Source organism: Neoarius graeffei, chromosome 14 (assembly GCF_027579695.1).
Source record: "Neoarius graeffei isolate fNeoGra1 chromosome 14, fNeoGra1.pri, whole genome shotgun sequence".
Classification (NCBI taxonomy): Eukaryota; Metazoa; Chordata; class Actinopteri; order Siluriformes; family Ariidae; genus Neoarius; species Neoarius graeffei.
Genome location: NC_083582.1, coordinates 28,159,197 through 28,184,496, shown reverse-complemented (window position 1 = coordinate 28,184,496; position 25,300 = coordinate 28,159,197). Strand labels below are relative to the sequence as shown.

Here is a 25,300-nt window from a genome sequence, read left to right as displayed (position 1 = left end):
TACACCCCGTCACAAGAACTATTAAAAAAGCACACATTTAACTGGTTTCAACCACATATTAAGTATTTAGGTGTCTCTTTAACCAAGAACCTGGCACAGCTGTATGATGTTAATTATAAGCAGATTAATAGGAATATATATGATGATTTAGGTAGATGGGGCGTGCTACCCCTCGACCTCGGCAGCAGAATAAGGACTATTAAAATGAACATCCTCCCAAGATTGTTATACCTATTCACAGCACTTCCAGTGAAAGTGCCTCTGAAACAGTTTAGGGAATGGGATAGGCATCTGTCTAGGTTCATTTGGAATAATAAAAGGCCCAGGGTTAGATATTCAACATTACAGCTGCCCGGGGAGAGGGGGGGCATGGCTCTGCCTTGTCTTAAAGATTACTTTTTGTCAGCTCAGCTGAGGCCCCTGTGGTGTTGGTGTAATCCAGTTTATGAAGCTAAATGGAAAGCGATTGAGTTGTCTTTAATGGACATACCTATACAGTCGGCACTGGGATGCCTCAGCAGAATAAGTGAAGTATTTCAGCTTCAAAATCAGTGTGTTGCTTTTTCAGTGAAACTGTGGTTACAAGTGGTTAAGAGATTTAATCTCCACAGGGAGATGAAGCTGTTGTGCTGGCCTGCGTACGACCCGCACTTCCTCCCGGCAGCTCTAGACCACAGATACAGAAGGATGGCTAGGTAGGGCATATCTTTGTGTCGGATAGTGACAAATGGACACTTTAATGACTTTGAGGACATATGTCAGACTTACGAACTGGACAGAGGAGATATTTTTTGGTGCCTACAGATCCGTAATTTTTTTGTAATGGAAGTTAAGAGTCATGACTCTTCGGAGCCCTCTAAAATAATTGAGGTATTTATTGATGCATACAATTCAAAGAACATCAAAGGCATCGTGGATAGACTATACAAGGCTTTCACTTCAATGAATAAATCTTCAACAGACTATATAAAGGAACGCTGGGAAAAGGAACTTAACATGGTAATAACTGAGGATATGTGGAGTAAAGCATGGGAAACCCGGTCCACTACTACAAGTTCATTCTTCTGGAGAGACTTCTACTGGAAAGCTTTGACCCGTTTCTTCATTACCCCCTATCAAAAATCAAAATCAAGTGGGTCACAACACTTCTGCTGGAGGGAGTGTGGATCGGACTCGGCAGACCATGCACATATTTTCTGGTTATGCCCACATGTTCAGCCTTTTTGGAAGGGAGTGGGAAACTTGATATTAGAGGTTCTGGACCTGGTCATTGATTTCTCTTTCAATGGACATGTCCCTCAAGGTCTTAGTAAAAGTGACACATATCTCCTGAAGATATTTATGGTCGCAAGTAAAAAAAAACAATAACTAAATGCTGGCTTCAGAAGAACCCTCCCACCATCTCTGCCCTCATCAGTGCAATCAATACTATCCGTCTGATGGAGAAAATGACTTTCACCCTTCGACTTCAAAAAGAGAAGGGGGATGCACTTTGGAATAAATGGGACTGTTATTACCAAATAAACATTGAGTATCTATATCTATATCCTCTTGATACCTCTTAAATCTGGTGGTATGTACCTGTGACTGGTTTTTTTTTTTCCTTTTCTACTGATTGTATTACGTGCTGTCATGTCCCAGACCTCCCCTGTTTCTGTTTTCTTGTTGGAAAAAAAATAAAATAAATAAAAGTGTTAAAAAATAAATATAAGCCTAAAACACAAAACTACAAAACGTAGAGAATCAAGACATGTTAAAGTTATTTTCATATTCATTCCATGGTGAATGGTAGTCTGTAGTCTGGTATCTCCACCACACACTGCCATAGAAACAGTGAACCATGTCTTCTTTAATGCTGTACTCATTAAACAGACATTAGTACATTTCCTGGACGTCATCTTTACACTCAACCACATGTCGGGAGGTGGTGGGAATGAGTCTCAATATAATGCCTCAGCATGAATCCTTGAACATCATTACAAAAGACATCAAAGCTCAACCACAGCTAGTAATGTTCATATGCCACAAATTTATTAATTGCAATCTTCCAACAACTGAACATGAAAGACAATGGAGGACAAATTAGTAGAACAAATCCTGAAATTACAGTGACAACACGTATATTAACACCAGCATTACCTTAACTCTTTACCCCTTAAAGCAGTTGCTACAGCCACCCTTGTGTATATACTGTTCACCCTTAGAACATATTTACAAGAAAAAAAGTCTAAAGACACGGTTTTAGACAAGGCGTCATATGTCGTCATTATGGGATATACATGGGGTCATCATATGTCGTCATTAAGGGATATACAAGGGGTCGTCACATGTCGTCATTAAGGGGTAAAGAGTTAAAGGAAAAATCTACTCCAAAAGACTTGATTAATCTTTATAATGAACATGTTATCTTCAGTCATGGTCAAAATTGATATTGTAATGAACTTTACTTTTTAGTTTAAGCATCTTTTATCGAAACGTCAGTCTTTGGTTACCGGTTTCCTAAATTACTCAATGCAGTTTGACTACATGCTGTTCATCATTTCAGTTAGATTTAGCCTTTGTTTCTTCTCTAACTAAAGAGAGCAATGCAGCAGTGCAGTGCTTTCATCCTTTATTCTGTCCAGCTTTCTCACCTCCTCATCTGTGCACTCTCTTCAAACAGAACAGCTTCCAAACTTTCATGTAAAGCCACCATTAACACTATCATTCTCATCATCTAATGAAGCACAACCAGTGAACCCAATTAGTAAACCCGGAATGTCACTTACTGTATGCCCGAGTTGAATTTTTTTCCTCCTACGGTATAGATGACTTGCAACCACGTGATCAAAATGTGCTACGTCATGAGCGTCCACCATGATGGTGGATATACAAAACAACTAAGATGGCAGCGGCTGAAAGCGTGTCTGTAAACAATGCTGAATTTTCTCAATATTACCACGATTTGAACAGTCAAGCGAAGATTCGATACAAAGAGAAGATAGATATGTGTGGTTTTGACTCATATTATTTAAAAAAAGTCAGACTTTGCTGAAGATACGACACTTCTACCGACCACAGAGTACCCAGATACCACATTCTATCTGGTTTGGCTGCTGCAGAATCAAGTCTGACCTTGGACAAAACATAGCCCATTTTCTGAGCGGGTGCCCAGTCTGGATTGTTTCTATCATATAATTTTGCTGGCGCTCCTAGAAGCAAAATGGTAATACATGTGTTCAAATTATAACAACCACCACTGAATTAACCACGACAAGAGAAGGCTCATTTTATAGAAAAATTCTAGCAACACGAAATAAAATTCTTCAATGATATTATTGAGAGAGCTTTTGAATTTCACCCGAGATAAAATAACTGCCAACATGAGCTGTTTTGGTTTTAGCCTCTGTTAGATCAGCCCTGACGATGTTCAGCCGTGCTCGTCTCCTCTCCGTACTAAGTCTCAGAGTTTCCTTGCCTTCTTTTCAAATCACGGACACAATTCTAAAAAATCGGAACGTGCCACGGTTATGAGTACTGTTGTGACCACAACCATATACAGCACAAAGATATGGCATAGCTAAAAATGCTTAAAAGCAGTGGAAAAACAGTTGTGCACACGTGACTATGTTTTGTATGGAATGTCGCTTGACCCTGCATTTGTATCTCCACCAACATGGCCGACATCCGGGTTTCTATTTTGCTTTGACGTCACTTGCAAGTCAAGGATTAAATGAGCTAGCCATTATAACTGGGCTAGCAATAACAATGTCTGCCTGTCATGTCAGCAAGGCACACTACCATAAACCTCTCCTCGGAATAACAAAAATACAGCACCAAAATCACCAAGCATTTCAATAAACATATTTAATGTGTTTCCAGATGTAGATTTCCTTTAATCTGGTACCATTTCTACTGTAGAGAAGTGTTTTTCAAGTGATGGGTTGCGACCCAAAAGCAGGTTGTGATCACTTTATGATTAGGTCACAAGCTGCTGGGGAAAAAAAAAAAAAAAAAACTTTGCTAAAAGCACAAATCATGACAAAATGGAAGACTGTGGAAAAATATGACAAAACAAACTAGTTGAAAGAAAAAAAAAACATCAGTCACATTGTGAAATCAAATGCTGTCAGTTTAGGCGCAAATTCATCCGTCAACAATTGGTGCCAACATGGATGCAGTAAAATTCCTTCCTCAAAAAGAATGGGAAAAACTTAAAGGTAAAGGTTTCTGCGAGGTAAACAAAAATATAACCCAGATTATATAATATAGCTTTACGTGCACAGAAGACTAGCATGGTTTTTGCAGACCACAGTGTGTTTGGTTTGGTGAGCTCTTGGCTGTGGAAAGCACAAAACCATCAAAATTCAAAAGGTATTTTGGGGACAAAATACTCAAGCCATAAAGACAAGCCTATTGAGTTTTACAAAAGAAAACAATGGGATCTGGACACAGCTGAAAAAAAAAAGATTAAAAAATGTGTGCACTCTTCAGGCGCAAGAACTTCACACATCATGCAAATGCACTCATGGCGTTTCACAAAGGCCCAGATGATTGCACAGGATCTTGTTTACGAGCAAATAGATCCACAGCACAAATCTGCCGCAAATCAGTTGAAAAAAAAAATAAATCTCCATCTCCAGTGACACCATATGGAGGAAAATTCAAGTTATATCTGATGACTGAAAGCAGCAGGAGGTAACACACATGAAGGCAAATGAATTTCAATGCACTCCAACTAAACAAATCAACAGATGTATCTGATCATGCCATCCTGATTTTGAGACATCAACATGAAATCACGTCCTCACGTTTCCCACTGATTTGCACAGTCTAGGATTTCAGCTCCATTACTGTTAATTCTCAGTATTATGTTTACGCATTTTCATATCAAGTGGACAATTTGTAATTTAATATTTGTCCCAGTATTTGTTTTGTATGTTAGGCTAGGGAAGTTGCACTAGGTTGTGCGTATGCATTTATGTAGTGGACCATTTTCATTTTAATATCATGTGAATAATTCATTTTGTACTTGATTAACCATGTGCATTGCATTTAATAAACTGATATTTTCCATTCTAACTACAGTGGCGCGCCGTTACAACACGGTAGTTGGGATCCAAAGAATCCAACCGTGTTATGAGTGAATCTGTATTTTAAAGATATGGAAAATCTGGCTGGGTTTGAGCAGAAAACATTGTATGAGCTTTTTTTTTTTTTAACCATATAGATAAACCAGTCCCCTGAAGATATCCGATGAAGAAATTGCAAAAACTATGATCGTTTTTACCATACCAATAACTCTTCTTTTTTTAATTATTGACTGTCAATGTAACAAATATGTAATGAAATATTTTGCAACCTGGCACATCTGCACGTGTCCACGCGTTTGAACTCTGACTCACACGCTTCCATGCCCTGAGCAGCGCACACCTCAAAGACTGATTACATGCACCTGCCCTGGATTAGAGCAATGGATTCTTGTGTTATATAAATACATTTTATTTACACACATTTTATATACAGTGGTACTTGAAAGTTTGTGAACCCTTTAGAATTTTCTATATTTCTGCATAAATATGACCGAAAACATCATCAGATTTTCACACAAGTCCTAAAAGTAGATAAAGAGAACCCAGTTAAACAAATGAGACAAAAATATTATACTTGGTCATTTTTTATTGAGGAAAATGATCCAATATTACATATCTGTGACGGGTCGAAATTAAGCATGTACCGACGGACATGGGCAACTCATTCTCATACTCGGGCAACAATAAAATTATCACTAGTTGTCCGTCGGACAACTGCGTTTGAATGTCTACTTTACCAAGAAAAATTAAGTTGTTGTGATTCCTAACAGAAACAGAACGAAAACTTTATTTTTCCCGTCTTCTCTTTCATTTGTCCTTGACTTTGGTTCGTTGCGGTAGTTGACACTTCCATTCGCGAGATGGCACTACATGATATTATGATTATTCACACAAGGCGCCACTGTCACGTAGGCTAGAACGAACGAAGCGTCTTTTTGGACTGATTTTTAATTCTGATTTCATCAGTTACACTTGACCATGATGACATGATGTTTTCTGACTGTTTAACATGTTTAATGGAAGATACTTGTAGTTATACCGTACCTAGTTGTTTTACTGTTCATCAAGATGAAATAAACACCAAACATATGAGTGTTACAACTTTATTTCTATCAATCAGTAATCAAACAATGGCAAAACAAGTTGAAATATTTTATTGCATACTCTATAATATACATCCAGATTGCTTTTTATGCAAATTACTTACCCAGTCAACCTGCAAAAAAGTAGGGCAACTGATAACTGCATGCGGGCAAGTGAATTTTTGGGGTTGGTTGCCCTGAGGGCAAGTACATTCAAAAGTTAATTTTGACCCCTGTGTGAGTGGCAAAAGTATGTGAATCTTTGCTTTCAGTATCTGGTGTGACCCCCTTGTGCAGCAATGACTGCAACTAAACGTTTCTGGTAACTGTTGATCAGTCCTGCACACCGGCTTGGAGGAATTTGAGTCCATTCCTCTGTACAGAACAGCTTCAGCTCTGGGATGTTGGTGGGTTTCCTCACATGAACTGCTCGCTTAAGGTCCTTCCACAACATTTCGATTGGATTAAGGTCAGGACTTTGACTTGGCCATTCCAAAACATTAACTTTATTCTTCTTTAACCATTCTTGGGTAGAATGACTTGTGTGCTTAGGGTCGTTGTCTTGCTGCATGACCCACCTTCTCTTGAGATTCAGTTCATGGACAGATGTCCTGACATTTTCCTTTAGAATTCGCTGGTATAATTCAGAATTAATTGTTCCATCAATGATGGCAAGCCGTCCTGGCCCAGATGCAGAAAAACAGGCCCAAACCATGATACTACCATCACTATGTTTCACAGATTGGATAAGGTTCTTATGCTGTAATGCAGTGTTTTCCTTTCTCCAAACGCTTCTCATTTAAACCAAAAAGTTCTATTTTGGTCTCATTCGTCCACAAAGCATTTTTCCAATAGCCTTCTGGCTTGTCCACATGATCTTTAGCAAACTGCAGATGAGCAGCAATGTTCTTTTTGGAGAGCAGTGGCTTTCTCCTTGCAACCCTGCCATGCACACCATTGTTGTTTGGTGTTCTCCTGATGGTGGACTCATGAACATTAACATTAGCCAATGTGAGAGAGGCCTTCAGTTGCTTAGAAGTTACCCTGGGGTCCTTTGTGACCTCGCCGATTATTACATGCCTTGCTCTTGGAGTGATCTTTGTTGGTCGACCACTCCTGGGGAGGGTAACAATGGTCTTGAATTTCCTCCATTTGTACACAATCTGTCTGACTGTGGATTGGTGGAGTCCAAACTCTTTAGAGATGGTTTTGTAACCTTTTCCAGCCTGATGAGCATCAACAGCGCTTTTCTGAGGTCCGCAGAAATCTCCTTTGTTCGTGCCATGATGCACTTCCACAAACGTGTTGTGAAGCTCAGACTTTGATAGATCCCTGTTCTTTAAATAAAACAGGGTGCCCACTCACACCTGATTGTCATCCCACTGATTGAAAACACCTGACTCTAATTTCACTTTCAAATATCCTAGAGGTTCACATACTTTTGCCACTCTCAGATATGTAATATTGGATCATTTTCCTCAATAAATAAATGACCAATTATATTTTTGTCTCATTTGTTTAACTGGGTTCTCTTTATCTACTTTTCGGACTTGCGTGAAAATCTGATGATGTTTTAGGTCATATTTATGCTAAAGGGTTTACAAACTTTCAAACACCACTGTGTGTGTGTGTGTGTGTGTGTGTGTGTGTATATATATATATATATATATATATATATATATATATATATATACACACATACATACATACACACATAATTTATTCTTAACAAAACTCATTTTTTCTATAGTGGCATCCTATGCTTGCATTGCAAGGATACAAGTTTCGGCCTGCTCTGAACAACTGTAAGCATAATTCTAGACAGCACAGCAGCACCACCAAGTTAATTACACATCATTATAAAACTACAATAGCAGCGAGAATAATATGGACAATTGTGTAGTAATTAGCTGCATGTAATAAGTAAACAAGAAGTATTCAAAGAAGGGAACAATAATTATCGTGCAACAAGCACAGTTCAGGCATAGCACATAACAGCACAATTTAGTCCTTGGTTTTATTGAAAAAGTCTGTAACTTTCGTTTGTTGAAACCTCATGCGGACCTGTAGTCGGACAAAATTCAGCATATTTCGTAGATGCGTGATGTTCGCTGCAAAAGTGTGTTGCTTTCAAACAATCTTAACACATTTTCAGGTAACTCTTCTGAAGTTCCCAAGATAAAGTTCAGTGCCCAAAACTCAGAATATTTACTCTCAAAAACACAAATCACTTAAAATTCAGACCATGGGAAGCTGATGATTCAGTGTTTATTCAGGCCAATGATAAAGCAGGAAGAACAGACAAAGAAAAATCAAGGGTGTCAAAAGTTCCACAGTCTGATGATGCCCTTTCAGACTGTGATGAAAGAATGAAAATATATGAGAGCAGAACAAAAATAGCAAGCACTAAAATGCAGGTCATCACTTTCAGGTCATCACTTCAGATCACACTGCTGGTCTAAAGAGCAGATTTACAGGACAGACAGTGCCCTGCCAATGATGGTCCACCAAAATGTGCTTGTGCAGAGTGCCTCAAAAACTTCAGTTCTGAATTGTGTAGGCTTTAATGTCCAACCATCATTTTAATTGTCCATTTTCTGCATTTCCAATATTTTAATTACTTCTACCAAGCTATATCAGAACACTGCATCAAGCTGAAATGTTGGCTCAAATATGAGTATAATTTTACGTACATCACAGTGAATCATTCACTGCAGGCCAACCTACAGTACAGAGCAGCTTTAATATACAGTGTAAAGAGACTGTCAGTGTGTGGGCTCTCCTAGAGTTTAATGTTGTGCACATTTCAGAGCCAACACTTGAAATAAGACTATTATGAAATGAGGCAGCACGGTTGTGTAGTGATTGGCACGGTTGCCTCACAGCAAGAAGGTTCTGGGTTTGAGCCCAGTGGCCAACAGGGGCCTTTCTGTGTGGAGTTTGCGTGTTCCAGTGTTGTAGCCGAGTCACTAAACCTCGAGTCCGAGTCCAGTCTCGAGTCCGAGTCAAGTCCAAGTCGTTAAAAAAAAATTTTCGAGTCGAGTCCACTATTGATCCGAGTCAAGTCCGAGAACAAAACTCCAATTGCACCATTTGACGGTGGTCGTTTTAGCGCCATTAACATTAGTTTGTTCCTGAACATGACATACAAACAGGTGAATGTGCATTCTCTTTGTCAGGGAGTGTGAAGTATTCTGTCGGAGATGGTTGGGAGACAGATGCAAGGGCAGCAGGTGTGTTTATTAATACAAGTGAAGACAGGTAAACAATCCAGAACGTCAGGCAAAATCGTAAAACAGTGAAACAGGCAGTAGGTCGAGCAAGGCACAAACAGGCTATCGTAGACTCGGCAGAATCAAAGACGAGAAACAGGAAATAAGGCTCGGTAATGTGTCAGCAACGCAACTCAATACTTTGCGAAGTGTGTTTTCACAGTCTTTATATTGGTGCGCTGATTGTGCCTTAATCCTGCACAGGTGCAAGTCATTTACAGCGTGAGAGTCCGCTTGGCGCGCACGCTGTCCAGAGCATGCCCGGGAGTCTATCTGATGCACGTGCCAAGGCGTGCAGGTGACACTCTTGCACAAAATTAGTACAAAAATTAACATAGATATAAATATCTTATGCCAAATTATGGCATGTTACAAAATATAAAGAAAAAATCAAAGTCCTCGTCTCTAATTTACGAATCTTAATGCAGTTAATGCACAAGTCCGAGCCATCAGTGCTCAAGTCCAAGTCGAGTCACAAGTCCTTAAAATTAGGGCACAAGTCCTGGACCCTAGTGCGACAAGCCTGGCATGTTCTCCCCGTGTCTGTGTGGGTTTCCTCCAGGTGCTCCAGTTTCCCCCCACGGTCCAAAGACGTGTGGTTAGGTTAACTGGCTACTCTAAATTGTCTATAGGTGTGAGTGTTTGAGAGGAGAAAACCTCTATAATAATCCAGTAGAAGGCAACAGGAAACCACTACTGTAATTCTTCCCTAGAAACTTTGATGGCTGAAGTCGTCAAAGTGGACCTGCAATTAGGCAGAACGCTAAAGAAAGTAGTAGTATGAAATGGAACAATATCCAAAGCAAAAAGAAGTAGACTGAACACTGAGTCACAGCCGATTCAAAACTAGAAAAGTACATTTTCTGAAGAAAATACAAGAGTGAACGCACAGCCTAAGTAATTCCCCAATGTTGCTAGGGTACTCCAAGACTTTTCTAGGTGGTTGATATATCATCAGTGGTGGTTGCTCAGGTACCTTCAGTGGTGGCTAGATGGTTGCTAAGGTAGTGCTAAGTGGTTGCTATGGAGGGAGTCACCGCATTTACAGCTTTGATAACCTGTGTCTTAACCAGCATGATGTCGGTCACCAGACACCAAGGTAAAGGTAAGAAAGTGTCCTGAAAAAAAAAAAATCCTTTCCATGTTGCTTTGTTAAAATACAGTTCCCCCCCAGTAGAGATTTCAAAGTATATTATTGGCAGAAAAATATTTTGGTTCAACTTTAGGCTGTTTTCCAGAATTCAGCTGAACCTACGTCTCGCATATTATGACTCATACACTTATTATGCATTATACATCACACTGACAGAGAGCTGGCATGAGGCACTTACTTCCTGCACAGAGTGTGTACTGAATACATTTCAGTAATAAGAAGACACCCCACAGGATCTTCCACTTCTATGTTGTACTGCAAACAATCTCCTCTGCAGGGATATACTGTAGCAGGTGCATGGTGGCTTGTGGAAAGTTTAATAATGCCCCCCTGGATCAAGGTGGACATGTGTAAAATTTAAGATGGGACTCAATAGTAATCAGTGGATATATCTTGTCATAAACTTCTTGGTAAGTGGTTGCACTTAGACATGGTTCTTGGTACAAATTAGTACTTGTAACAATCCTTTTTAGCAATGGGGTGAGAGGAGGAGATAGCTGAGTGAGAGTCTGGATGCAGCCCAATGATCCTTAAGAGATTTTCAGTCCAGCATAAGTATCATAGGAGGAGACACTCTTAGCTCTTCTTGTGTTTTTGCAAACAAACCTGGCTATCCTACGTTGTACTGCTTCTAGTTTGATTGGTCTTGCTTGTAATGGGTCCCACACTGAGGCATGATTTTCCAACTCTGGGTGGAATAAGGTTATCACTCCCTCCATGAAATAAGCAACGCTGGTTTTATTTTTCTCTTCATTCCAATTCACCGTCAACAATCCACCGTCGAACTGTTATAAGACAATATACAAAAAAAAAAGCCTCACGCATTCATTTAACATAAAATTGGCACGCCAAAGACTAATTAACGTGACAAGCAATGTAAATAAACATACCTCGCTGGCTGCATACAACACAGGGGGAATGAGTCTTGAACAAAAAAAAACCTCAAAATCAAAATAGGAAATACTAGGCTCACCTTGAAAACAGAGGATAAACAACTAACTTTCTTGGTGGATTCCCGCAATTAATTGCGTCCTGTGATCCCACCAGATGTGGTGCTTTCCAGCAGAAATTAGCACTGTTTTGCCCCTTTTCCACCAAAGCAGTTCCAGGGCTGGTTCGGGGCCAGTGCTTAGTTTGGAACTGGGTTTTCTGTTTCCACTGACAAAGAACTGGCTCTGGGGCCAGAAAAAACGGTTCCAGGCTAGCACCAACTCTCTGCTGGGCCAGAGGAAAGAACCGCTTACGTCAGCGGGGAGGGGGCGGAGTTGTTAAGACCAACAACAATAACGACCGCAAAAGATCGCCATTTTTAAGCGACAAGAAGCAGCAGCTGTACAAACGCGAAGTCATCCATTATTATTATTGTTGTTGCTGCTGCTGCTTCTTCTTCCGTGTTGTTTTTGCTTCGATATTCGCGCCAAGGTTTATGCAAACGTAGCGACGTAACCGACATATACAACAACGTAACTGACGTATACAGCGACATAATGACGTGACTTCCCTTCGCACCGCGAGCTATGGAAAAGCAAACTGGTTCTCAGCTGGCTCGCAAGTTGAATGAGTTGTGAACCAGCACCAGCACTGGCCCCGAACCAGCCCTGGAACTGATTTTGTGGAAAAGGGGTATGAGAAGGCTTGGGCTTGAGTTGCACAATACAAATAAATCTTCATAAGAAATAAACCACATAAATATGTATATGTAAACAAATTATTATTAATTATTGCAAATAATATCCACAGCAGTTACAAAGGTCTTGTAGGCAGTTTACTTTAGGGGCTGCTGGACAAGTTTCTCCTCAGGAGACCAAGAAACTTGTTGGTTTTGGTTGCTGTGATGTTATCATCATCTGCCCAGTTCAGCTTACTATTTATTTCAATACCCAAGTAAGGGTGATTCGTAACAGAGTACAGGCGTTTTCCATTCATGATATAAGTCACCTGAAGGGGTTTCCGCTTGTGGGTAATGTGCATTTTGTGTCACTTGTCCATGTTAAATTTCATTTGCCACTGGGACTCCCAGTTACATAGGGTATTGAAGTCACTTTGTAGAGCCTTACTGTCTTTGTCTGATTTTAATCATAACTGAAATTAAGAGCCTTCACTTGCACTGCAGGGTCTCACCACTAATAAACATCAGGAAACTCTTCATTACTGAGGGGCTGGATGTCACATGAGACACAAAGAATAATGCACATTGTAGTGGTCATTATAGTCTGCTCCAAAATTATAATTATTGGTACCCATGTTTGCAAATGATTCAAATATTCCAGTGTATTCCTGTGAGAAATATACTGGTGCATCATAAAATATTGGTACATCATGAAAAAGTTCATATTTTTTCGTAATTTAATTCAGAAAGGTAAATTTTCAAATATTCTATATTCATTACATGTAAAGTGAAATATTTTAAGGCTTTTTTTGAGGTCTCAAGGCATTTATATATGATTTATTTATAGAAATTTCAATACAAAACTTGCACAATAGTCCTCACAGATAGGAAATGAAAAGAATACATAAGACATAGAAATGGTGAGGATACACAATAGTGACAATACAACCCCCCACCCCCTCCCAGATCAAACAAACAGCTAAAGCAATTTGACACACAAACAGAAAAGAAAACAAAAAACAAATTAAAAAAAGGAAAAAACACAACTGGCTGTTAAATGCTAGCAGTGGCATATTGTAGAAAGACAAGCTTATACTCGTACACTCTCCAACCCTTCAACTCGCTCACTCATAACTACTCACATAGACACACACAGTACACAGTCACACACACAAGCACATCCACTTGCATTAGGTGAGCAATGTAAAGACTGTAAATAAGTAAACAAAAACATATAAATAAACAAACAATATTAAAATAAATATATAAATAAGAAAACAAACAAACAAAAAAAGAGTAGTGCTACATGCTGCTAATATGTGCTACCAAAAGGCTAGTTGAAGCAGGGCATTGGTGCGTTGGTGGAGCAACTCAATCAGTGGTGGCAGTATCTAGTTGAAGAGACCTAACATGCTCTAAGAAGGGCTCCCAGACCTTACAGAACTTACTAGAGGAGCCACGCAAAGAGTACTTAATTTTTTCCAGAGTCATAAAATGAAGAGCATCCCTAATCCATTGAGAGTGGGAAGGGGGGTGAGAGTTCTTCCAATGTAGCAATATGTCACGCCTCGCTAAGAGTGAGAGGAAGGCCACAAGTTCACAAAAGTAGGATGGTAATGAATGGCCAATAGGTAGGACACCGAACAAGGCAACTAATGGTGAGGGACAGATGTTGGCAGACATGATAGCTGAGAGAGTGTCAAAAACACCCTTCCAGAACAGCGCAAGGACAGGACAAGCCCAGAACATATGACCAAGACTAGACGGTCCTAAATGGCACCGATCACAGCTTGAATCTACACCTGGGTAAATACGAGCTAGTTTACTTTTGGACCAATGAACCCTGTGCACTACTTTGCATTGTAAGACTCCATGCCAAGTACAGACAGAAGATGAGTGGACCCATCTCAGAGCATGCTCCCACAACACAGGGCCTATCTCTATATTCAGATCAGCCGACCAAACAGTGCGTAGGGCATCAGAAGCTGAAGATTTGTGTACAAGAAGAGTGTAGTAAATCCTTGATATGGTACCTTTCCGGTAAGGGTTTGAGGATAGTGTCTATAAGCGTGGGAGAAGGTATGGTGGGGAAGCTGGGAAAACGGTTCCGTACAAAATCTCTTATCTGCAAGTACCTGAAAAAGTGGGTTGAGGGCAAGTTATAGGATAAGGCTTTTTTGTTTTAATTTTGAGGATTATGGCTTATAGCTCATGGCAATCAGAAATCCAGTATGTCAAAATATCATAATATTTCATTTTGAGTAAAACAGTATAAATACTGTGCATCTCTCAGTCTAGTTCAGTACACACAATCACAATCATGGGGAAGACTGCTGACTTGACAGTTGTCCAGAAGACGACCAGCAACACCCTCTACAAGGAGGGTAAGCCACAGGAGGTCATTGCTGAAAAGGCTGGCTGGAAAAGGGGCACAAGCAACAGGGATGGCCGCAGCCTTGAGAGGATTGTCAAGAAAAGTCGATTCAAGAACTTGGGAGAGCTTCACAAGGCGCGGACTGAGGCTGGTATCAGTGCATCAACAGCCACCACGCACAGACATCTTCAGGAAAGGGGCTACAACTGTCACATTTTTAATATCAAGCCACTCCTGAGCCAGAGACAACGTCAGAAGCATCTTACCTGGGCTAAGGAGAGAAAGAACTGGACTGTTGCTCAGTGGTCCAAAGTCCTCTTTTCAGATGAAAGTAAATTTTAGATTTCATTTGGAAGTCAAGGTCCTAGAGTCTGGAGGAAGAGTGGAGGGGCACAGAATCCAAGGTGTTTGAAGTCCAGTGTGAAGTTTCTGCAGTCTGTGATGATTTGGGGTGCTATGTCATCTGCTAGTTTTGGTCCACTGTTTTATCAAGTCCACTGAGCAACACTCCAGTTGTTAAGAATGATATTAGGAATGTGACAGTTGTAGCCCCTTTCCTGAACACGGCTGTGCGTGGTGGCTCTTGATGCGCTGACATCAGCCTCAGTCCACTCCTTGTAAATCTTTCCCGAGTTTTTCAATCAGCTTTTCTTGATAATCCTCTCAAGGCTGTGGTCATCCCTGTTGCTTGTGCACCTTTTCCAGCCAGCCTTTTTAGGAATAATCTTCTGTGGCTTACCCTCATTGTGGAGGATGTCGATGATCATCTTCTGGACAACTGTCAAATCAGCAGTCTTTCCCATGATTGTGATTGTGGGTACTGAACTAGACCAAGAGATACACGGTATTTATACAGTTTTACTCAAACTCAAAAGAAATATTCTAATATTTTGAGATACTGGATTTCTGATTTTCATGAGCTATAATCCATAATAATCAAAATTTAAAAAAAAAAGTCTTCAAAAATTTCACTTTACATGTAATGAATATAGAATATATGAAAGTTTACCTTTGAATTAAATTACCAAAAATATTGACTTTCACAATATTCCAATATTTTGAGATGCACTAGTACACCGTGTGTGTGTTTTTATTTACTACTGAGGACCAAATGCCCCCACAAGGATAGTAAAATCTGACAATTTCGGCCTTGTGGGGACATTTGAACGGTCCCAACAAGGAAATTGCTGCTATTGTGTTTAATAATAAATAAATAAATAAATAAATTTTATTTAATTTAATTTAATTTAAAAAAAAAAAAAAGAGAGAGAGCCAAAACCTTTCCTTTTCATTACTGAGATTAAGGTTAGGGTTAGGTGCAGGCACAGCATTAATTAATTGTTATTAATATGTCAATGGAAGATCCTCGCAAGGACAGTGAGACAAACGTGTGCGCGCACGTGTGCAGTGTTTTTTAATTGGAATTTTTGCACCTACCCAACCGTGAGTTCAAGGTGCAACACACATTGTGTTTTATATTTGGTTAGTTTGAGAAACTAATTACTCTAAAGAATATGAGGTTTTTAAATAATAGCATTTTCTCTCAAACAAATCTGCAAATAAAATCTCACATCAAGACTGGATAAAATCAGTACAATGATCATATCTTATGTGACCTCCAGCAGGTGCTGGGACAGTTTGCAGCTGAGTGTGAAGCGGCTGGGATGAGGATCAGCACCTCCAAGTCTGTGGCCATGGTGCTAGAGAGATTACATCTCTCGGCTGGCCTGGGAACACCTCTGTATTCCCCCGGAAGAGCTGGTGGAGGTAGCCAGGGAGAGGGAAGTCTGGGCTGCTCTGCTTCGGCTGCTACCCCTACGACCCGGACAAGCAGCAGAAGATGGATGGAGGGATCATATCTTATAGCTCTTAATCTCCATTCTGCTTTCAGAATGTATAGAATTAGCAATGCTGAGAGATTAATCTGTGCAGTGATGAAGGATATTACAAAATGTTCTTGCAATAATATTCCTCTACCATAAAAGGTAATTTTCTTTTTATTCTTACATACCATACAGCTGCTTTAAGAAACCAGAGTGCTCCGAGAGCACAATATCCCCTGCTGGCAACTATGCCATAACTCTGGTAAAACGCGACTGAATTGAACAAAATTGCAATATGCGTACTGCCGATATATAACAAAGAATTCTGCCAAGTTTCATGAAATTCCTCCAAAAATTGTGAGAGGAGTTGATTTCAGAAGGCAAGTACCCTTCCCGGGACAGACGGACATCACCATGACATAATCCCCCTTTTGGCCAACAGGGGATAAAAATTGAGAGAGGAGTTGATTTCAGAAGGAAAACACACACTCATGAAATTGTCCAAGTATAATTTTGTTAATCAAGGGCTGTAACTCTGGTAAAATGTGACTGAATTGAACGAAATTGCAATATGCCTACTACCGAGATAAAGAATCCTGCCAAGTTTCATGAAATTCTTCCAAAAATTGTGAGGAGTTGATTTCAGAAGCTTCCCGGGATGGACGGACGGACAGATGGACATCGCCACGACATAATCCCCCTTCGGAACTTTAGGCCAGCGGGGGATAAAATGCAAAATCTCAAAAGATTGTAAAAGTTTAAAATAAAAAAAAAAGGAAGAAATTAGGTGCATGCATGAACATAGTGTCAAGATTCCCCCCCCAATGTACAGAAAGAAGGATTCCTGCTCTGAAGACAAAGGGCAGATGTGAATATTAATATTTTATCTATATTATCTTTTCCTTTTATTATTTATCAGATCACTTTTATGTATCCCACACATTATCAGTGATATTTATGCTGTGTTCACACTTATACCGGTACGATAGTGGTATAACTGTATCGATACAAAGTATACCGGTACAGTTTAGTGCATCTGTCCACACTAGCGAGAAATGTCTGCGGTTTTCTTTCACGGTAGTTGAAATGCACGTGCGCGAAATGTTTCCGTGGTTACCGAGTAACTTCCTCCCGAGAATATATGGCATCCGTTATTTCGAGATCTCGAGAAAACAAAACAATTATTTCATGATCTCAGCTGGATCACTGTATCTCCGTCGGTAGAGACGAAACCGGGCCAGTCTTCTGCGGAGGTGCCGTGGACTGATTTTGAAATTATCCCTTATTAAAAGACTTAATGCAATCTCTCCCTGTGTCAACCCCTGATCAAAACATTGCCTTATTAGATGATCGATTATTCCAGACATTCTAATGACCAAAGTTGCGTCTATACAGAATGAGAAATAGCCCCAAAGTCAGCATATCACAAGTCTCTTGGCACACCTGAATGAACCATTTCTCAGCTGTTTACTCAAGATCATGAAATAATTGTTTTGTTTTCTCGAGATCACGGAATAATTGTTTTGTTTTCTCGAGATCTCGAATTAGTTGTGTTGTTTTCTCAAGATCCTGAATTAATTATGTCGTTATCTCGGGATAACAAGGTGAATTAAAAAAAAAGGATTATATGAAGGGCCTCTCTCGGCTTCCGTACGGATGAAACAACGTGTGTGTGCTTTTTGTTGTCAATGTACAGTCTGTATTTCTGGTGGTCATTTATTCAGTCGAATCGTATAAAACGCGCGAGGCAGTTGAGAAAGAAACAAACGAATCTCCGTTCTTCACTATTTTATTCAGCGAAGACATCGATTGAGGTGTGTGACTTTGCGCATGCGCATTATATTTGTATCGAGACAGAGCCGCTTCATCTGTCCACACTACGCGAAGCGCTACAGTACCGATACTGTACCGGTACGAAACCCATACATTTGTGGGTTTCGTACCGATACAGTTATACTGCTACAGTACCGGTATAGTTGCTAGTGTGGACAGGTGTTGCGGTACGAAAGTAGTTTCGTATCGGTACAAAATCCCTAGTGTGGACAGGGTATTATACACACAAAAATCTGTTTCTTGTCGTCAACTCCACCGATAAAGAGTTTAGTTCCATGACACTTTAGCATCACTTAAATTCATATATGTTACCTTTACAAAGCTGGGTACATGTGAACACCAACTCAGCAATAAACAACTAAAAGATTCTCATTCATATACACTCACTGGCCACTTTATTAGGAACACCCATCCACCTGCAGTTGTATGCAGTTCTCTAAGCAGCCAGTCCCTTGACAGCAGCACAATGCATAAAATCATGCAGATACAAGTCAAGAGCTTCAGTTAATCCTCTCTTCAAATGTCAGAACGGGAAAAACTGTGTTCTCTATGACTTTCACTGTGGCATGGGTGTTGGTTTCAGCATTTCAGAAACTGCTGATCTCCTGGGGTTTTCACACACAACAGTCTCTAGAGTTTACACAGAATGGTACAAGAAAAAAAAAAACATTGAGTGAGGGACAGTTCTGTGGGTGGAAAACAAACGCCTTTGCTAATAAGAGAGGTCAGAGGAAAATGGCCAGATTGGTTCGAGCTGCCAGGAAGGTTACAGTAACTCATATAATCACTCTTTACAACCGTGGTGAGCAGAAAAGTATCTCAACATGCAACAGCAGAAGACCACACTGGGTTCCACTCCTACCAGCCAAGAACAGGAATCTTAGAATCAAGAAAAAGTTCTTATTAAAGTGGCCGGTGAGCGTATAATCCAAGTGAGGATCAAGAATCAGCTGTAAACCATCATAGATGGGAAAAAGCTTACCATCTGCCAGATTGTTTGGCCAAAAATGTGTCCGAAATTCACTGTTAACCACAAAGAAAAGAACTACTAAGACAATGTACTCTTAAGCAACTGAATAAATTCACAAAGAAATTGTGCTAATATCTGCAGGCATCCATTACAAGCATATGCAAAGAATAATACACCAGTGGAGTATGCCGTTATAGGAAACTGATCAAAAGCAGGGTGGTGTGATGCGGCCTGACATGAAGTCGAGTACTTTATTAGTGTGTGGTGGATTTTTGTTCCTATAACTGCACATTCCCGGTGTTTAATTCCTTAGTCTTATGTCCGAGCATGTTCCTATTTTTCTATTTATTAAAATATTATATTTTTTCTCTACTTATAGTTACATTTCATGGTGTGGTATGTCTGCAAAACAAGCAATTTCCTGTTCATGCTTAAATTATAGCAGCTAAACAATTCTTTCATCACTCTCTCCTTTTTCTCTTGAAGTTAATAAAAAAAACCAGCTTGTCAATATATTATAATAAGCATGTTAATATAAACCTCTGTTTGATTTGCAGCTGGAACTACTGTCAGAGCTTCTGTTATAGACAATCAAAACCTTCTGAATAATCAGTCTATAATAAATATCTATTACCTGTCCAGAGTTTCTAAAAAGCCTGACATGTCAATAGCAAAGTGGCAAAGATGTGAAAAAAATCACTACAAACTCATAGCAAATAATTATTAAGGTATGTATGTTCCTCTGAATTTGGTTTCTTGCTTCTTTTTAACTAAGAGCTTGAAATTAACCACAGCTTATACTGACAATTCCTAGTTTCACCTCTTAAATCTATCAAAACATTAAAGGAACAGTCCACCGTATTTCCATAATGAAATATGCTCTTATCTGAATTGAGACGAGCTGCTCCGTACCTATCCGAGCTTTGCGCGACCTCCCAGTCAGTCAGACGCAGTCAGACGCGCTGTCACTCCTGTTAGCAATGTAGCTAGGCTCAGTATGGCCAACGGTATTTTTTGGGGCTGTAGTTAGATGCGACCAAACTCTTCCGCGTTTTTCCTGTTTACATAGGTTTATATGACCAGTGATATGAAACAAGTTCAGTTACACAAATTGAAACGTAGCGATTTTCTATGCTATGGAAAGTCCGCACTATAATGACAGGTGTACTAACACCTTCTGCGCGCTTCGGCAGCGCATTGATATCTGAGCTCCGTATCAATGCGCTGCCGAAGCGCGCAGAAGGTGTTAGTACGCCTGTCATTATAGTGCGGACTTTCCATAGCATAGAAAATCGCTAAGTTTCAATTTGTGTAACTGAACTTGTTTCATATCACTGGTCATATAAACCTATGTAAACAGGAAAAACGCGGAAGAGTTTGGTCGCATCTAACTACAGCCCCAAAAAATACCGTTGGCCATGCTGAGCCTAGCTACATTGCTAACAGGAGTGACAGCGCGTCTGACTGACTGGGAGGTCGCGCAAAGCTCGGATAGGTACGGAGCAGCTCGTCTCAATTCAGATAAGAGCATATTTCATTATGGAAATACGGTGGACTGTTCCTTTAAGGTTATATGTTCCAGGAAAAGCTCTAGAATCATGCCAATAAATAACATTTACCCAGTAACACAAATTCAATAAAAGGAAGGTGATCTCATGTTTACTTTGACGATGTTACCAGAGAAATTTAAGGCACAGGCATTTGAGATCAATCAAAGTGCCACTGCCTTGTTTGAGAAGCCTATACAGATAAAACTAGCTGAATTGTTTGTACATTAAGGCTACATCATTCAAACTAGTCAAACAAGATCCCAAGAGACAGTACACAGCCTTTTCGACAGAGTCCTAGTATAATTTAGGTCTGCATTGCAGGCCAACGTGATAAAAAGCAACTCTGCTCATAACATGCCTACTTTACAAATGCCAGTTGTCCAGTATTCAGATCTGATTAGGAACCTAGGGAGCAAGATCTAGCTTGATAACAAAGCCCGCTAGGGGTATATTTGCCTAATGTTCCATTCTGCAACAGCTTGAGTTCACATCACTTGATTTGCTGATGCCTGTTCTGGACCCCTTATCCTGGAGACACAACAATTGCTAGTGGGAATGATGAAAGTGCAAATGTGTTCTCTGCTGATGCATGGTCAGAGCAATAGCTCTGCTGGGGGTTACTGGGATTGTGTTGCTTGCCCATATCTCTCTTTTTGTTGGTCTCTTGTTTGCTAAGTGCCAGGAAAAGAAATCCCAACAGCTGTCCAAACTTCACAACTAGCCCTGGCCAAGTGCAATGAGAAGTGTGGATTTCTCACTGCTGCATTTATGTAAATGAGATAAGTAGTTTACTTGTACATTCAAGCAATGCAGTAGCATGAGAAATGGGTTTCTCTCCTTCAGTGACATTCAGGGTCAACTGAGGTGAGAAGGATCTGAGAGTTATTCCTAAAAGGTATGGCATTAGTGACATTTCAATTTATACTGAAAAGCTGTTTCATATTAAAGTTAGCCATTCAAAATTAACAGTACACAACAATAATCCGTAACAGCAGCAGGGTCTTATAAGAATTTCAGTGGTAATGTCATTGACAGACTAAATTCCTGGGGCGGGGAGAGAGAGAGAGAGGCGAGAATAATCATTCAGCATAGTTTCAGTTGTGTGCCAATGCACCCATCTCTCTTAAGACTGCAGAATTCAAATGACAAAAGACTGAAAGCAAAATATTTTGCTTTTGTGACATATTTTGAGCTTAAGATATAAAAAAAAAAGATCAGAGAATGATACAATGAGCTTGTACAATATGGGGTGCACAGGCAGAACTCCCAATTACACGGTCATTAATTCCGAGATCTTTCCCTATTTGTGACTGATCCAAGTCTCACATGGTAGCTTACATCACTTTATGGAGGGGAAGCTCAATTTCCCGTTTCTTTGTTCACGGTTTTGAAAACAGCAGCATGAAGATGTTTGAAAACTCAAACCTACCTTCTTCTCCGACTCTAATCCTTTTTGTCTTTGTCATTTGTCTCTTTCAGCCCATAAATGTTTCATAATCAGCTACTAGATGGAAACACCACAACAAGATGTTTGGAAGCATTGACCTTCCTCAGATCATCTCGCAAAAGGGGAAATCCACCTTAAATCACCTCTTTTTAAAACACGTCCCTGACTGACCCTCTCAGATACACATCTTCATGCTAGCCCTATTTGGACACCGAGGTCAGCAGCTGCTACTGTTTTAGAAAATCAGGCCAAGACAACATGGTTTAGTAGTTTGTTTGTCTGTCATTGCTGCATACACTTGATGCATGTAATATTCCTACATTCTTGGAACCATGCTCCATTCGAAAAATGCTGTACGTGCTAAAGATGGTCACAAATTTGATTGGGTTTTAAAAAAAAAATTTAACATCTTTAAACAGAACATTCTGTAGCATTACAGCTTGGTACCGAAATGGACTTATAGAACTGCACTGAAACCCCACTATAATGAACTCCTTGGGGGACGTCCAAATAGTTTGTTCTACTGAAAAGTTCGTAATACTGAAATGGACCCACTTGTCACACCACTCACTCTTGCATAAAACAAGACCAACTGTGTTTAATTTATATTTACGCTTAATTCAATTACAATATTTAAGAAGTTAAGGACATAAGTCACACTCGCCATCGTTTGCTTGCTGCATCTTCTTTCTTTTCAGCCCATCACTGATTACAGGTATAGACAAAGTCTCAGAGCTCTTTTTCTTTAAAAGTTGAAATTGAATTTTTCAGGATACCATATTCTTTAGACAAATTTGTTGCTTTCTCACCACGCTTTAGAGAGTCCAGGTTATGAAGTTCGTCTTCAATGAAGAGATTACATTTATGAGTGTCATGTAATCGAGGCAGATAACGGATGTAATTGCAGGAAGTGTGTTTATTTACAAACAGGCAGGCAAACAGTTCAAAACCTTAACACAAAAGCAAGGTTGTGGAACGGGCAATGGTTGAACGAGACACAAAGAGAATATCAGAGGTAATCCCAAAAGCAAGTCAAAACCAGTAAAGCAACACGCAAAGGCTTGGTAACATGAGACACAAGGCATGGCACGTATACCTCACAAAGTCTGTCTGTTTAGAGAGTCCTTATACGCATGTGCTGTGATTGCGCTCTAATCTGGAACAGGTCCATGATAATTAGTCCTAATGACACTGCACACAAGCGTGCTCAGAGTGCGTGGTTGTGACAACGAGTAGCCATGACAACAATGCTTATGAAGTAAGGACTTGAGTAAAACTGCTTTGAGCTCATAAAAGAAAGTCCTTTTAAGGGATTTTCTGAAGTCAATGATTGCGGTTCTCGATAACTGTTCATGATCGACACCTAAGCGAAGCTCGTTAAGCCTTTGCTTTATGGCTTTAACATCTATTGTTAACTTGACTGCGGACTTGATTACTTATTTTTTGTCTCTAGGGGAAAAGGAATGCATGGCTCCGTGTATTTTTTTTTTGAAGACTCCGACTCAGTCATTAAAGGCAGGGGACACAAACTTATTTTGTTATATGTGAAAGATCATGGTAAAAGTGTTTGTTATCGTGGGGTTGTAGTGTTTGTTCAATCAATTCCTCCCCCCACATAAAAATAAATCAATCTATCTATCCTATTATGAAAAAAAGCATCCTATTATGAACCATTTTCCACCCAATTGTCAGATACACACCAGGAGACCTTCTAATGCAGATCCAAGACTTGGCCAAAAGAAACATCCGTATCCAAAGAACAAATAAACCACTCACCAGAAACGGCATCATCAGATCAGCAAAATAAACGAATGCTGCTCCAAGGACAAAACCAATAGCAACAGGAAGGAATGCAAATGCCCCATATTTCCTAGAGTCTTCTGCCATTTCAATAGCAGGGGCCAGCAGGGACCAGTATGAGGCTGCCAACATCACCTGTGGAGGAGAATTTAAAGAAAATACAATAAAGGCTTGACCAAACACACAAGAATTTCTACAGTTCAGATAAAGGCATAAAATTACACTGAATCAATTTGAGCACTAACAAAGATTCTGTAATTGTTAACTTGAAATGAGGGCCCTAGTTTACCAAATTCAGTCACGAAAAGCTGACCATTAACCCATTAATGAATTTTAAACCCTACACCACTCAATAGGCTTGTGCAACATAATAATAATTTAAATCATTCCTATATGATGCCACACCATCATGATATCCAGAGATGTTTGCTCCGATTATATATCAGATATACCAGATCTTCTCACGTCTATGTATTTTGCATTGGTGCTGATAAAACCTGGAAGGCTCGCCCCCTTCATTCGTCTCACAGTCTCCAGGCTGGACCAGCAGGCTCCAGTGTAAGTTAAACTGCTTACTGTGCATTACCAAGGAATCACTTAAAAGCCACCATCCAGCAAAAGTTTTCAAAATTACTGCTGGCGACACACACCTGGGAATATTATTGCCTACTCGAGTTAAATCTGAAAAGATGGAAATGCTCCGTTTTATGTCTTTTTTTTTTGGCTAGCAATTCTGGACTATAAAATTGTTTATTGGATAATGAAAAATACATATACTGCACAAGCCTACCCCTCACCCTAACCAAAGTGCACGGCACAACAGTAAGAAACCAGGAGATGTCTATGAGGAGTAATTAAAAATGAAAACCTATTTTGATTTAAGGCTACAGGTTTTAAGCAATGGGAGTCTACAATTTTAAAGAAAAAACCTAGTAGTATATACATCAATCAGCTATAACATTATGACCACTGACAGGTGAAGTGAAAAACATTACATCATTACCATGGCACCTGTCAAGGAGTAGTCCACTGGTGACAGGGTCATGGGTGTTGAAGGCTCACTGATTCGCATAGGGCACGAAGGCTAGACCATATGGTCCAATCCGATAGAAGAGCTACTGCAGCACAAACTGCTGAAAAATTTAATGCTGGCTAAAAGAAAAGGTGTCAGCATCAACCTTTTTCAGCAGTTTGTACTACATTAGCTCTTACATGGGATTGGACCATATGGGCTAGCCTTCATGCCCCATATGAATCAATGAGCCTTCGACACCATGACCCCGTGACCAGTTCACCAGTTGCCCTTCCTTGGACC

At 39.9% G+C, this 25,300-nt stretch overlaps 1 protein-coding gene across 4 annotated transcripts in view; it reads right to left on the bottom strand.

Moving 5' to 3' along the window:
* Window positions 1-25,300, bottom strand: part of LOC132898099 (zinc transporter ZIP11-like) — a 365,574-nt gene that overhangs the window by 292,642 nt on the left and 47,632 nt on the right. For all 4 annotated transcript variants that reach the window (XM_060939490.1, XM_060939491.1, XM_060939489.1 and 1 more), the window contains exon 4: window positions 23,962-24,120. In XM_060939490.1, coding sequence (XP_060795473.1) covers window positions 23,962-24,120 — 159 coding nt within the window. The remainder of the gene's footprint in view (window positions 1-23,961; window positions 24,121-25,300) is intronic.